At 39.8% G+C, this 13,427-nt stretch overlaps 1 protein-coding gene across 1 annotated transcript; it reads right to left on the bottom strand.

Annotated features, from left to right (window-relative positions):
• Positions 1-1,725: 1,725 nt before the first annotated feature.
• LOC133725703 (conserved oligomeric Golgi complex subunit 5) lies at positions 1,726-5,899 on the bottom strand. Its single transcript, XM_062153062.1, has 3 exons — positions 4,789-5,899; positions 3,590-4,063; positions 1,726-3,121 (listed from the first exon to the last, which is right to left on the bottom strand). The coding sequence occupies exons 1-3, from the start codon at positions 5,839-5,841 to the stop codon at positions 2,186-2,188; spliced, it is 2,463 nt and encodes an 820-aa protein (XP_062009046.1). The 5' UTR covers positions 5,842-5,899; the 3' UTR covers positions 1,726-2,185.
• Positions 5,900-13,427: the final 7,528 nt, after the last annotated feature.

Here is a 13,427-nt window from a genome sequence, read left to right as displayed (position 1 = left end):
AGGGATGTGTGAATGCACCTAGCTAGCCTCAATGTCCACATCTCAGGTGTCACATAAGAAATCTAGAATTTTGGCTTTGGCTGTCTTATACTATTTGCTAACTTCAAATAACACTGTGCCACATTGCAGTAATGAAGATAGATGAAGTGTTTAGCAAAGGAAGTCATTTTCTTAGGATCACTTAATTAAAAAACAAAAAAAAAGGGGTCATTTCTTAAATGGTTGATTAGAGAACTAGTTGGTCTCCCAGGAATACTGCAGCCTCATGATCCTGACTGCTTGTGGACTTTAGCAAGTTATGTCTTGCTACTCCTATATTTATGATCAATGTCTATGCAGGTCACCCTTGTGTTTGCTTAATTAGGATAATTTGGAATGGGTGATTTCAGATCCATTTAGTTAAGGACAACCTCAAACTTTTGTAGCATTCTCAATATGTTATGTATCTTACTTTTTAAGTTTTTAGTGATCGTCAAAGTTTCATCCAAACAAAAAACATAAAACTTCCCCCGGACATCCTTCCAAATTTATATTACCATGATTAGAGTTTCATTTTAATCTACAGGATATGGATGGTCACTGTAACCACAAGTAAAAGCAATTCCACTAGTTTGAACAGGAAACAATATGCTTTTGTTTGAATTAGCTGTAATGAATAGAAAATAATATAAGAAAACATGTATAGGCATTGTAAATTGTATGATCAACGTGGATGAAAAGTCATCACCATGACACTGGGAAACTCTGTATGCTAGTGTTTGTATGTATTAGGTTCCCAGCAAAGCAATTTCAACAATGCCGCCAAGACAAAACAGACGCTTCAATTCAATTCACTTGAGTGACAAAGAGTCGAACCTAGCTCAACACATGATAACTAAACTTGACTTTTGGTCATGAATGGGGTTTTTGGTCTCAACTATCTAAGAAGATATGATCATCAGATGGTACAATACTAGACATAATTGCTAGAGATAAGCAACCCTTTGAAGAAGCCAATCCCAAATAAGGTTCCAAAAGGTTGAAATTAATACCATGAAGAAGAATATCCTTACAACTAACCTGTCCCAAATGTTGCTGCTAGGTTCTTGATGGAGGTTGATTTGGAGCATTTTGATCATTTATCCGATTCAGGTATTAATACAGGGTTGAACTAATACATGGTACCATCAAGTTTATCTCTAAATCTGAAATATACTTTTCAGATTCAAAGGTCCTATATAATGTAACGTGAAGATTTCATTCAACAACATGTCAGCATCCCAACTCAGAAATCTAGGGATGGCATCTCACACATCAAACAAGTCGAAGGGAACATAGTGTAGCAGTGGTTTCGAAAATGGAGGAGCATATAATTGCATCATACCAGTTCAAACATTAGCCAAGCAAGCAACTGTCCCGACCAACCCGTTCTTTTGGGTACCATATCTTTTGCATTTTCATGAGTCTCATTATCAACCCATTCATTTTCTACACCAATCTTTATATAATCTTTATAGAAAATCAACCTGTTTTGAAAATCATCCACTCATATTACTATTATTAGATGAATTCATGGTAGTTTAGATGATAACGGCACATTCATTAACAGTCTTCTTTTATTCTCATAATGATCCGCCAATTCTCTCGAATACCATAGAAGGTCTCTTTAAACAGTATTCCCAATCTCAAACTTGAAACAACAGATAATCAGTATGGAACGTTTGCTTACAGTAAAATCATTTGAAGTGGATACAGAACTTTGTGGAGTAATATAATGAAGAGATAAAAAGTTCATAAAATTTGAGCACCAAATGCAACATTACATTTTACTATGTGGATATCTAATTTACATGAAATGTAGGATAATATCACCACAAAAAGGGTGAGGAAGAGAAAGAATAGATACAAAAAAAAAAAGTTACAATGAATATTTAATGAACCGAGTCCGCCTGTTCTCATGCAGAGTTCAATAGCTACTAAGCCCTCACAATTTACCTATCAAGTATAGACCTAAAACCTGAAAAACTGAGTGATGATGCAGCAAAGTAGTAAAGAACCTTGTGTACCTCACAGTTGCCGATGGAAGTGGTACAGTTCTTTGTGATGTATCCGCAATTATCCCACCTTCAACATCTTCCTCAAACACCAACCTGACTAATGCCTGCTTCTCAAGGAAGTGATTACCTCACAGGCAGTACACCGGACATCAAGGCTTTTGGGTCACAGGAGTGTTTTCTGTCAACAATGACCCCAGTCGAAGCATTAGAGGATACACAGGGCTAAACTCTTTGTCTCCTCTGGCCCTTACATGTGTAGCATAGTCATCTAGTGTTGCCTTAATACCCTTCCAAACCTGGTCCTCTCCTTGAGAATCTAGCCACAAGGAGTATTGCAGAGGTGTTAGTTTGTTCCTTTGTAGAGGTGATTGCAATTCATCGGGACCTCGGGAGTATAGATGGTGAAGTATGACACTTGGTGGTAGATCTTGAAGAAGAGGAGATGCTCCAAGTTGGGATGTGTCCAAGAAAATGAGAGGCCGAAATGCTCGAAGAGCTCTATATGGTGCACCAAGTTGCTCTACTGGGAACAAATTTTGGCCAACAGCTAATTCCAGCTCAGCCATGTCCCTAGCCATCCTTAGCTTCCCTGATTCTGAAAGGGGTCTGACAAGAGAAGCGTGCCTGATAAAAAATATTAAAACCCGTGCAGCCATGCTTCTAACAAGTCTGGTGCATATGGTCTCTACTCCCACAGCGGCAGTTTTTGAAGGCAACAGCCTAGATAGGAACTCACTCCGGAAGTGAAGAATGCACTTCTGCAACTCCTCCATGTAAGGTGATGCATTGTTATCCATAGCAGCATCCATGCCTAGCACACCAAACTTCTGTTCATGAATTTGCAAGATGCAAGATTCAAGACGATCAAGCATGGCTTGGAACAAGGTTGTCACTGAGTCGCAAGCAACCCCATATATTGCACCTAATGCCGGGGACAGCACATCTGAGGCAATAGTGGGCAGTCCACTAATCATTGACGATATGCGTGTATGAATTTCCTGGAGATGCTGACATAGCATGAAGTTCTTGAGTTGGGCTGGAGTTGCAGGACCATTGACTTGGCGTGATTCAGGACCAGTTGATATCTGTCATTCAAATGTAGTTATAAAATTAGCAAAATTCTAACATTTCCTGAAAATCACTTGTCATATTAACTGGATCAGACCATAACTGTCAAAAATATACACCTAATCTACCAATCTTTTGTTGCATTGCTGATTTTTTGATTAGCCAAAAATCTCACAGAATAAGCTTACAAAAACCTAGAACATCATACATCTTAATCTATTGTGACATCTTCCTTTCCTGTGCTTTTCTTTAAACTTACTCAATGAGAAAGTGATCAAACAGGCCTATAGAGAATATCTCGACCATGAAATCAACAGACAGCGAACCTTAACTTATGGATTGAGGCAACAGAGCGACTACAATGGATTTCATATTTAATGAGGTCCTTAGTATAACTCTGGACATCTTACACTAGTCAGAAGAAGAATGATCATTTTCCTTTGCAGGCAATGTCAGATTCTAGGGAAGATAACTATAAGAATTACCTGGTATTCAGCTCGTTCAGAAAGCAGTAGAAGAACCTTGCCAATCTCACGCAATACAAGAAGAGTCAGGCGCGCATCCAACTGAACAGATTCAATTTCTTCCTGAATCCGTGCAATGATTCTTGAGATATGGTCTTTAGAGGGAACACTCCCACGGCTCGATACAGGAAATACAGTATTCACAAGATCTGACAGACGACTAAGGCAGAGAGCCAAGAATGAATTCTGGAAAATTTCAACAGCTGCAACCAGTTGTTCTTTTCCCTCTGAAGTAATAGCTGGTAGAACCCCTTTCACATCTGTGTCACGTGAAATTCTTTCAAGAAGGTTATCTATCATAGCAAAAAGCTTTGGATACCCCATGGTGAATATCTCTTTCACAAAACTTGATGCAGAGAAAGCAGACTTCATTTGGTTGGCAAAAGCCTTCACAAGGGCCTCCCACACTCTATCTGTTATCATGGGCTCCCCTTCCTAAGAAGTAAATGTAAGCAAGTTAACGATCTTAGACAAGATAAGAAGTAAAATCATCAGCAAGAATATCAATCTTACAAACGAAATACTAACTGAACAGCTTCATTAATCACCGTATGAAAATGACACTGAACACAAAGAAAACTAATGATCTCTTTGTAAACCAAAATGCAAAGTATATTGAAACAACCTGTAGGAGTCACTGTACATGGTTAGATTGATTGTTCAAGTTAGCAGGGAATTAGTGCAGATGAGCGGAAAAGGGATGAGAAACCAACTTGGAACGAAAGACATTTAATTGGTCAAATATTAGCAATGCCAGAATAAGATATATCATCTTCCTAGGAGCCACATATTCTATGATTTGATGTGAACCATTTGACATCCAACTTGAAAGTCCAATACGGTAAAAATGGTTTTCATACATCCATCAGTTACAGCGGCAAATATGCTAGTAGCAGATCTAAGCAAGTATAAGTACAAAAACAAAATTGAAAGTAATGTCCATGCTCTTTAACCCCATTTCATGAACCTCCCCTGAACTAATTAACTATCCGCTGTCCCGACTATTTTACACACCCCACTACACCTACAGTTCTTAGGCTCCACTCTCATTTCATATAACACATAAGTAATTCTTACCTAGAGTTGGTTCCAATTCATCAAAAGAGAGTAAATACACAAGCAATCCAAGAACTGAAAAGCAACACATTATTTCTTTTCACCTTAATAACTTCATCAAGCAGCAACACATGCGTGAATGGATCCCGCTTCTTGGACAACACCTTCTGCAAATGCCACACAGCAACCATGATGGAATGCAACTGATCCATACACGTCCCCATTCTCTGCCAAAGTCCATCCCTCGCCTTGGCTCCGCCGCCAATCTGCGGCGTCCCACTCCCTCTAATCCCTCCAGGCCCAAACCCGCTCCCCACCGACCCGGAAATGGCCTTCATATCCAGTGCCACACTGATACTCTTCACTCCCATACCCTTGTACTTCCCAATCAATTGCTCCATAGACGGCTTCAGCTCTCCCAGATTGTAAAACACCTGCAACCCGATGGCCACCTCCCCCTGATTCAACCCCTCCATCCCTAGCTCCAACGCCTTCATGGCCTCGCCGCGCAACTTGTCGCCGGTCTCTCTGACCCAGCCGAGCTCCTCCTCGACGACTTCGATGCCGGAGAGATCGTACTCGTCGTAGAGCGCCAAGATCTCGCAATGCAGCTGGGCGGCCTTGGCGAGATCGATCTTCTCGGGGTCGGCGGCGAGGTCGCGGAGCTTCTTGGAGAGGCGGAGGGCGCGGAGGGTGTGGTGGAGGAGCTCCGACGTGGCGTGGAGGTTGGAGAGCTGGAGAGTGAGGGCGGTGATGGAGCGGAGGGGGTCGGAGAGCTCGGATCGGGTGTGGCGGAGGGAGGACTGGAGGGAGTGGACGGAGGATCGGACGGTGGAGAGGGCGTGGTCGGCGTGCTGGAGGGAGGAGAGCTGGGAGAGGAGGTCGGAGTGGCGGGAGAGGACCTCGGAGCGGAGCTGGGACTCGAGAAGGCGGATGGCGTGCTGGAGCTTCTCGGCGGTGGATGCGGGGGAGCCGGAGGAGAGGGCGGCGGAGGAGAAAGAGGTGGAGGAGAAGGAGGGGGAGAGGAAGGCGGAGAAAATGGGATCGGCGGCGAAGGTGTCGAGTGGGGAGGCGGCGCCGGCGGCGGGGGTGGCGGGGCTTTTGAAGGTGGAGAGGCGTTGGAGTGGAGATGCGGTGGAGGCCGGAGAACTGGCCATTTTTTTGACCCGGTTTTTGGGTTTTGGGAGGGAGAGTCTCCTCTTCTACTTGAGCACGTTCCACTCTCCACTCCTTTATTTTTCTTATGAAACTGAACCTGTGGATTGAATTCCTCGGCCCGAATGTAGATCAGGCCCAAGACAGCCTAGCCCAGTAGCCCAGACACATGAGGGTCATGACCTTTTCTCTCCACTCAAAAATGAGAACCTATACCATATTACTGATATTAGACTATTAGGCATTCTCCAACCCAAAGGGTTAAAGAGCTAAATGGCTAAATTTTGACCAAATTCATATCCAACCCAAATAGTTAAGGGTTAAAGGGCTAAAATTGAAGGCTAAAGTGCAAGTTAAAGGGCTAAGGCCTTCTTTAACCACAAGGCTAAAAATAGCCCTGAATTATTTACTAATCATTGATGTGATATCAACCGTCTTCAATCTGTCAAGGCTAAATTATAGCCCTAAAATATATTTTAAAAATTTGAATATATATATATATACATATCCTATCCAGAGCGGAGCTCCGCTTTGAAAATTTATTTGTGAAGTTCGAGTTTTGGGTCACTTTTCGGTCGCATATCCACATCTCGACCGTTCAGTTTTTAGGTACTAGTGTATAGATCGTCTCTGCAAATTTTCAGCCAAAATGATGATCGTTAAGGCATTGATAACTGCCTTAAAGCTAGTACGGTTCAGGTTGACAGATTCAGTTCGTCCATTGGTTTACGAGAGTTAGATACCTTAACAATCATCATTTTGGCTGAAAATTTGCAGAGATAATCTATACACTAGTACCTAAAAACTGAACGGTCGAGATGTGGATATGCAACCGAAAAGCGACCCAAAACTCGAACTTCACACGTTAATTTCAAAGCGGAGCTCCGCTCTGGATAGGATCTGTATATATATATATATATATATTCTTATTTTGTATCAGATTCTTATTTGTAGTAATTGAATTCATTTTTATGATAACAAATATTTTTTCAGTTATACTTTTCAAATTCCATGTATTGCTTCACAAGCAATGTTGTAGATTTCTTATACGATTTTATATATGTGGCATATGTTATCTTGATGGAATATTTTTAAATTGTCAGATATGACTTCAAGACCACGTGTTTCATCGTGATTCGTTTGTGAAATTTTGAAAATGATATAAAGCAATTTTTGACTTGATCGCATCTTATCAAATTTTCAGATATGATTTCGAGGCCACGTGTTTTGTCCTGATTTGTTTGTGAAATTTCGAAATGGATATAAAGCAATTTTTGGCTTGATCGAATCTTATCAAATTTTTAGATAAGATTCTTGAATGACACGTGTTCCATCTTCATTGGATTATCAAATTTTGGAGTGGATATGATGTCTACGTGGCACTCGTTATCTTCAGCAAAAAATAACTTTATAAACTGAGTGCTTAAACTAGCATAACTCACAAAATCATCTACTTTTCTCTACTCACCTTGATCAGCTTCATACTTTTTTTTTTAAACACTTATGCAATGAGATGGAAATGGATGCAACACAAGTTATGACGACGGCAGCTAGTTGGTTGACTAATGAACAACTCCGTCCACAACCACAATGGGGTGGGTCAGTTCTAGGGCGCAAATGCATCCCTCTATTTCGTTCGTGTGTGAACGATGATCTACTGCAAAAGTATTTTGTCGAAAATCCGGTCTACCTACCAAAAATATTCAGACGCGGCTACCGAATGAGGAGTAAAGTTTTTCTTCGCCTACCAGACGATGTCCAATCAGCTAACCCCTATTTCAGGCAAAAACGTGACAATAAAAGACAACTCGGCTTTTCGCCTCATGCGAAATTGACTTGCGCACTCCAAATGATGCTTACGGACAAGTGGCAGACTCTCTTGATGAAAACTTCATGATGGCTGAATCTACTTCTATAAAAAACTTCAGTGAATTTTGTCGTACGATTGTCACTATCTACCAGCAACGATATCTTCGAGCACCAAACAGAGAGGATCTGGAAAGGCTCTTACAGAGAGCCCAAAGACGAGGTTTTCCTGGAATAATAAGATCGCTCGACTGCATGCATAGGCATGCCAAATCCATGTATCAAAATCCGCCACAGCTTCGAGAACGATGGTTGACTTTCTTGATTTGCCACTAAAGCGTCCTTGTCATAGCCCTTCAAAAAAAAATTGGATCAGGAAGTGGGGAGGCCCACGTGAGGTGATAAATTTTGCATGTGTGAGTATACATTCAGAGTTATAAACCAATGGTCCATATTAATGGGCTTCTTATAATCTGATGGCTACCATTGGCCATATGACGTCAGCAACAGCTAGATGTGCTGACGTCATCTAGCCGTTGGTTTTTTTTTTTTTTTAACACTATAAATACATATCACCTCAACCTTATTTTTTCACATCTTCCTTCTACTTCCTCATATATATCTCTATATTCTCAATCTTTCATTTTCTCCCTATTCTTAAGCTCTCATTTATTTTTTCTTTACCGAAAATGGCTAGTTCGTCGAGAAGAAGAGTGAATTAGGCATCGTTGGAAGATGAAACACTCACCGTTGCTTTCGTTAAAGTATCCCAAAATTTCGTCAATGGTACAAGTCAATCGAAAGATGGTGTTTGGACCCAAGTTCAACAAAAATTCATGAAGATCCAAGATACTATTTTGGTACAAAGGATGTGGGAGAGTTACAAATCTCGGTGGCAAAGATATATTTTTGGGTTATTATCACAAATAGTACCTGAACTATACCTCAATCTTATCGATGGTACCTGAACTTCAATTTTGATCACAACCAGTACCCGAACTTTTCGATTTCATTTTAAATGGTACCTAGAGCCAACTCCGATCACTATTCCGACTAAAAACGGCATGGGAGGCAATCATAGTGATGATTTCAAGGGTTGCAATCATATATAGTGATGATTTTTTGGTAATAGACTTGCCTTGAACTTGTTTCTTTTTTCTTTTTCTTTTTAGATTTGGCTTTTTTGGCCGGAATAGTGACCGAATGTGGCCTTAGGTACCATTTAAAATGAAATCGAAAAGTTCGGGTACTAGTTGTGATCAAAATTGAAGTTTAGGTACCATCGATAAAATAGAAGATAAGTTCAGGTACCATTTATGATAATAACCCTATATTTTTCCTCAAATGAACAAATGACACTCTTGCATCAAACGTGTCAAGAGGATGAACCAAAGTGGAGCCAATCTTCAAGATCAAGTGAGTATTTTTTTCAAAGAAAAATTTATTTTAAAATACAATGTGATTTTTTTATTTTGTATAATATTGTTATGTAGATAAGTAGATTACATTTAATTTGTGCTCATAATTTGAATTATACATTTTATAGCAACGCCAAGCCGAATGTTATTTTCGGGACGACAACAAAGGAAAAAGTTTTAATTTTATCAATTGTTGCAAATTGGCTAAAGAATGTAATTGGGCGACTTTTGAAGATACACCACAAGTTATTTTCAACACACCAACCACAGAACAAAATTCCTCATTCTCATTAGATGATGATGTTGATCCTATCATCACAAGTTCAACCCAGTCTTCAAGTCCAACAATTACTCAAACCCAAAATCCTAGGCCAATTGAGTGAAATGCAGCAAGAAAAAGACTTGCCAAGAGAAAAGAAGCTGAAAGTGTCATTGGAGATGAAGTGGTGGCCCACCTAAATCAACTAAGAGAAGATCTCAAAAAATCAAAGGAGGAAAAAACAAGAAGATATCAACTCAAGGAAGAGAGAAGAGAGCGTGATAGGGAAGAATTTATTTTAGCAATGCAAACCATCAATTTTACTCCTTTGAGTAAGGAGTATTTTTTTGAAAAGGAGTAAGGAGTATTATGATGGAAAGAAAAGGGAAATAATTGAGAAAATTCAGCGTTGTGGGTTGTTTCCGTCATTCGGTTCGACATCGAATGACTATCACCTGGAAATGCCATTCAATGAATCAGATGAGTAACTAATGTTGCCCAAATAAATTGTTATAATCTATTTATGCTATATGATTGTTTTCATATAATTTTAGTTATTCAATTTTCCTTGTAACTTTAAGTTATTATGAAATAAATGTTTGATAAAAACAGTAAACCATGTGTCATATTTTCAATATTTGTTTTATTCATTACAAAAGCATTTAAAAAGGAACAAAAGAAAGTAATAAAATGCAAACAATTGTCAGTGACAACCATGCCAATTATTAAAATCACAAATTCAAAGCTTTGAAAACTCAATCACATAGCAAAGATCAAATTCATGGTGCTTGACCTCGCATTGACCAGAGGTTTTGGACAAGATCATCTTGTAAATGTCGGTTGCCAACAAGAGAACGTATCATTCAGTATCGAGACATATATTCCGACATTGTAATTCTTCCAGATCTTGGATTTCTTTCCAAATTTTCTCTCGCTTTCTCTAAGATGCGAGCTCGAGCTCTTCTAGACCTATTTGGATCCGGTTCGTCATCATCAGACTCACCATTGTAGTAATCAGCACGTTCATCCTCAACAATCATATTATGAAGGATAATGCATGCCATCATGATATTAGACAAATTTTCCAAACTCCACCCTCTTACAGGTTGTCTAATGATTGCCCATTTTGCCTGGAGAACACCAAATGCCCTTTCAACGTCTTTGCGGTAAGCCTTTTGTTTGATGGTGAAATATGCTTCAGCTTCATTTTAAAGGTGCCTGATTGATTGGACAAGCGTTGCCCACTTAGGGTAGATGCCATCAGCGAGATAGTAACCCATGTTATAACGATGATTATTGATGTGGTAGTCTAGTTGTAGTGACTGACCTTCAGTGAGCGCATCAAACAGTGGTGAACGCCTGAGGACTGTTATGTCATTTTGTGTACCAAGAATTCCAAAAAAGGCATGTCAGATCCATGTATCAAAATCCGCCACGGCTTCAAGAACGATGGTTGGCTTTCTTGATTTGCCACTAATTAAAGCTTCCTTGCCATCCAGTTAGACAGTTCTTCCACTGCCAATGCATGCAGTCGAGCGATCCTATCATTCCAGGAAAACCTCGTCTTTGGGCTCTCTGTAAGAGCCTTTCCAGATCCTCTTTGTTTGGTGCTCGAAGATATCGTTGCTGGTAGATAGTGACGATCATACGACAAAATTCACTGCAGTTTTCTATAGCAGTAGATTCAGCCATCATGAAGTTTTCATCAAGAGAGTCTGCCACTTGTCCGTCAGCCATCATTCGGAGTGTGCAAGTCAATTTCGCAGGAGGCGAAAAGCCGAGTTGTCTTTTATTGTCACGTTTTTGCTTGGAGTAGGGGTTAGCTAATTTGACATCATCTAGTAAGCGAAGAAAAACTTCACGCCTCATTCGGTAGCAGCGTCTGAATATTTCTGGTGGGTAGACCGGATTTTCGACAAAATACTTTTGCAGTAGATCGTCGTTATTTGCACCCTGGAATTGACCCACCCCATTGTGGTTGTGGATGGAGTTGTTCATTAGCCAACCAATTAACTAGCTGCCGTTGTCATAACTTGTGTTGCATCCATTTCCATCTCATCATCTTCTTCATCCTCTTCTGCACATAATCTTTCATGCCACTTATCGGACCAATTAGAACTCATTGCATAAGTGTTTAAAAAAAAAGTATGAAGCTGATCAAGGTGAGTAGAGAAAAGTAGATGATTTTGTGAGTTATGCTAGTTCAAACACTCAGTTTATAAAGTTATTTTTTGCTGAAGATAACGAGTGCCACGTAGACATTATATCCACTCCAAAATTGATAATCCAATGAAGACGGAACACATGTCATTCAAGAATCTTATCCAAAAAATTGATAAGAATCGATCAAGCCAAAAATTGCTTTATATCCATTTCAAAATTTCACAAAAAAAATAAGAACGAAACACGTGGCCTCGAAATCATATCCGAAAATTTGATAAGATGCGATCAAGCCAAAAATTGCTTTATAACCATTTCGAAATTTCACAAAGGAATCAAGATGAAACACGTGGCCTCGAAGTCATATATGAGAATTTAAAAATATTTCATCAAGATAACATATGCCACATATATAAAATCGTATAAGAAATCTACAACATTGCTTGTGAAGCAACACATGAAATTTGAAAAGTACAATGGAAAAATATTTTTTAACATAAAAATGATTTCAATTACTATAAGTAAGAATCTGATACAAAATAAGAACATATATATATATATATATATATATATATATATATATATAACATATTCAAAATTTTAAAATATATTTTAGGGCTATAATTTAGCTTTGATGAGTTGGAGACGGTTAATGTCACATCGATGAATAGTAAAGAAATCAAGGCTAAAATTTAGCCCTATGAGTATTTTTAGCCCTGTGGTCTTGTGGGTTGGAGAAGGCCTTAGTGATTCAAAGAGAGTGACATTGACACTCCGCCCACCTTTCAATGCACCCTCTTTATTAGGGCTGGGCATTTAAGCCCGAAAACCCGCAAACCCGGACCGGCCTGTCAAAGCCCGACCCGTTCTGGCCGGGCCCTATTTTTTTTGTCACTAAAACGGGCCGGGCCGGGCTTGCACTTTCAAAGATACGGTTCGGGCCGGGCCCTGCCATTCAAAGTTAGGAAAACCCGTTTAGGCCCGTCTAAGTTAAAAAGGATACATATGTCCATATATTATTGGACCTCATATAAGGCTCAGAATTTCTACTATAGGATCAAATACACCAAATTGTTCCTCACAATACCTAAAGTCCAATACGACTAACCTAATCAACACACAGCCATTTGCCCATTTCTTCAAACCCGATCGAGAGTAGAGGCCGCCTCCTTCACCTTCAGTCACAGTCCTTCCCAAACGGCCAAACCCGATCCACCAACGCCGAGACAGCGAGACTCACTCTCTCTCTCTCCACTTCACCTGCACTGCGAGACGCCGAGAGCCCGCAAACCCGATCTGAAACCAGCGCCTCCGATCTGAAACCAGCGCCTCCGCCTCTACCATATCCACCAACGCCAAGACTCATTCTCTCTCTCTCTCTCTCTCCTGTTCACCTGCACTGCGAGACGCCGAGACTCACTCTCTCTCTCTCTCTCTCTCTCTCTCTCTCTTTTCACATGAAGCTGTGAGTTTGTGAAGGTGTTCTTCTTCGAACTGGTGGCTCCGGAAGTGTTCTCCTTCGACTGATACTCTGATAGTATGATTCCTTCTCCGCCGAAGGTAAAAATTCATCTCCTTCTTCTCGTCCTTTTTCTCAATCAATCTGGCTCCCCCTTCTTCTAATATGATTTTTTTTTTCTCCAGGAAAAAATCAAAAGCAATGAAGGCCTTCTCGATCTATGAACATGCTTGTCCGATCTTCATGTAACAGGTAAATTTTTTATTTTCTTTGAGCTATACCGTATAAACAAGGATATATTCCTTTGTAGATCTATTAAAGAGAAAGGGTTCACTGTATAAACTCTTGTTTTCATATTCATCAGTTTATAAATTCTATAATTCGATCAGTAGGATCCTTGCTCATTTATTGTATTATGCATTTTTACAATTAATTTACAATAGGATGATTTTATGACTACCATTGAAGCTTTCAATCTGCTACTAG

This window comes from Rosa rugosa, chromosome 1, assembly GCF_958449725.1.
Source record: "Rosa rugosa chromosome 1, drRosRugo1.1, whole genome shotgun sequence".
NCBI classification, from domain to species: domain Eukaryota; kingdom Viridiplantae; phylum Streptophyta; class Magnoliopsida; order Rosales; family Rosaceae; genus Rosa; species Rosa rugosa.
The sequence above is the reverse complement of the archived record's forward strand: the minus strand, read 5'-3'. Positions and strand labels throughout refer to the sequence as shown.

Bases quoted from the DNA above. Each gene is read 5' to 3' on its own strand.
- LOC133725703 (XM_062153062.1), bottom strand. From the start codon at position 5,841: ATGGCCAGTTCTCCGGCCTCCACCGCATCTCCACTCCAACGCCTCTCC. The intron at 4,064-4,788 runs GTGAAAAGAAAT...TTTACTTCTTAG, and splicing joins TGCTTGATGAAGTTATTAAG to GAAGGGGAGCCCATGATAAC. The intron at 3,122-3,589 runs GTAATTCTTATA...TTTGAATGACAG, and splicing joins CTGAACGAGCTGAATACCAG to ATATCAACTGGTCCTGAATC.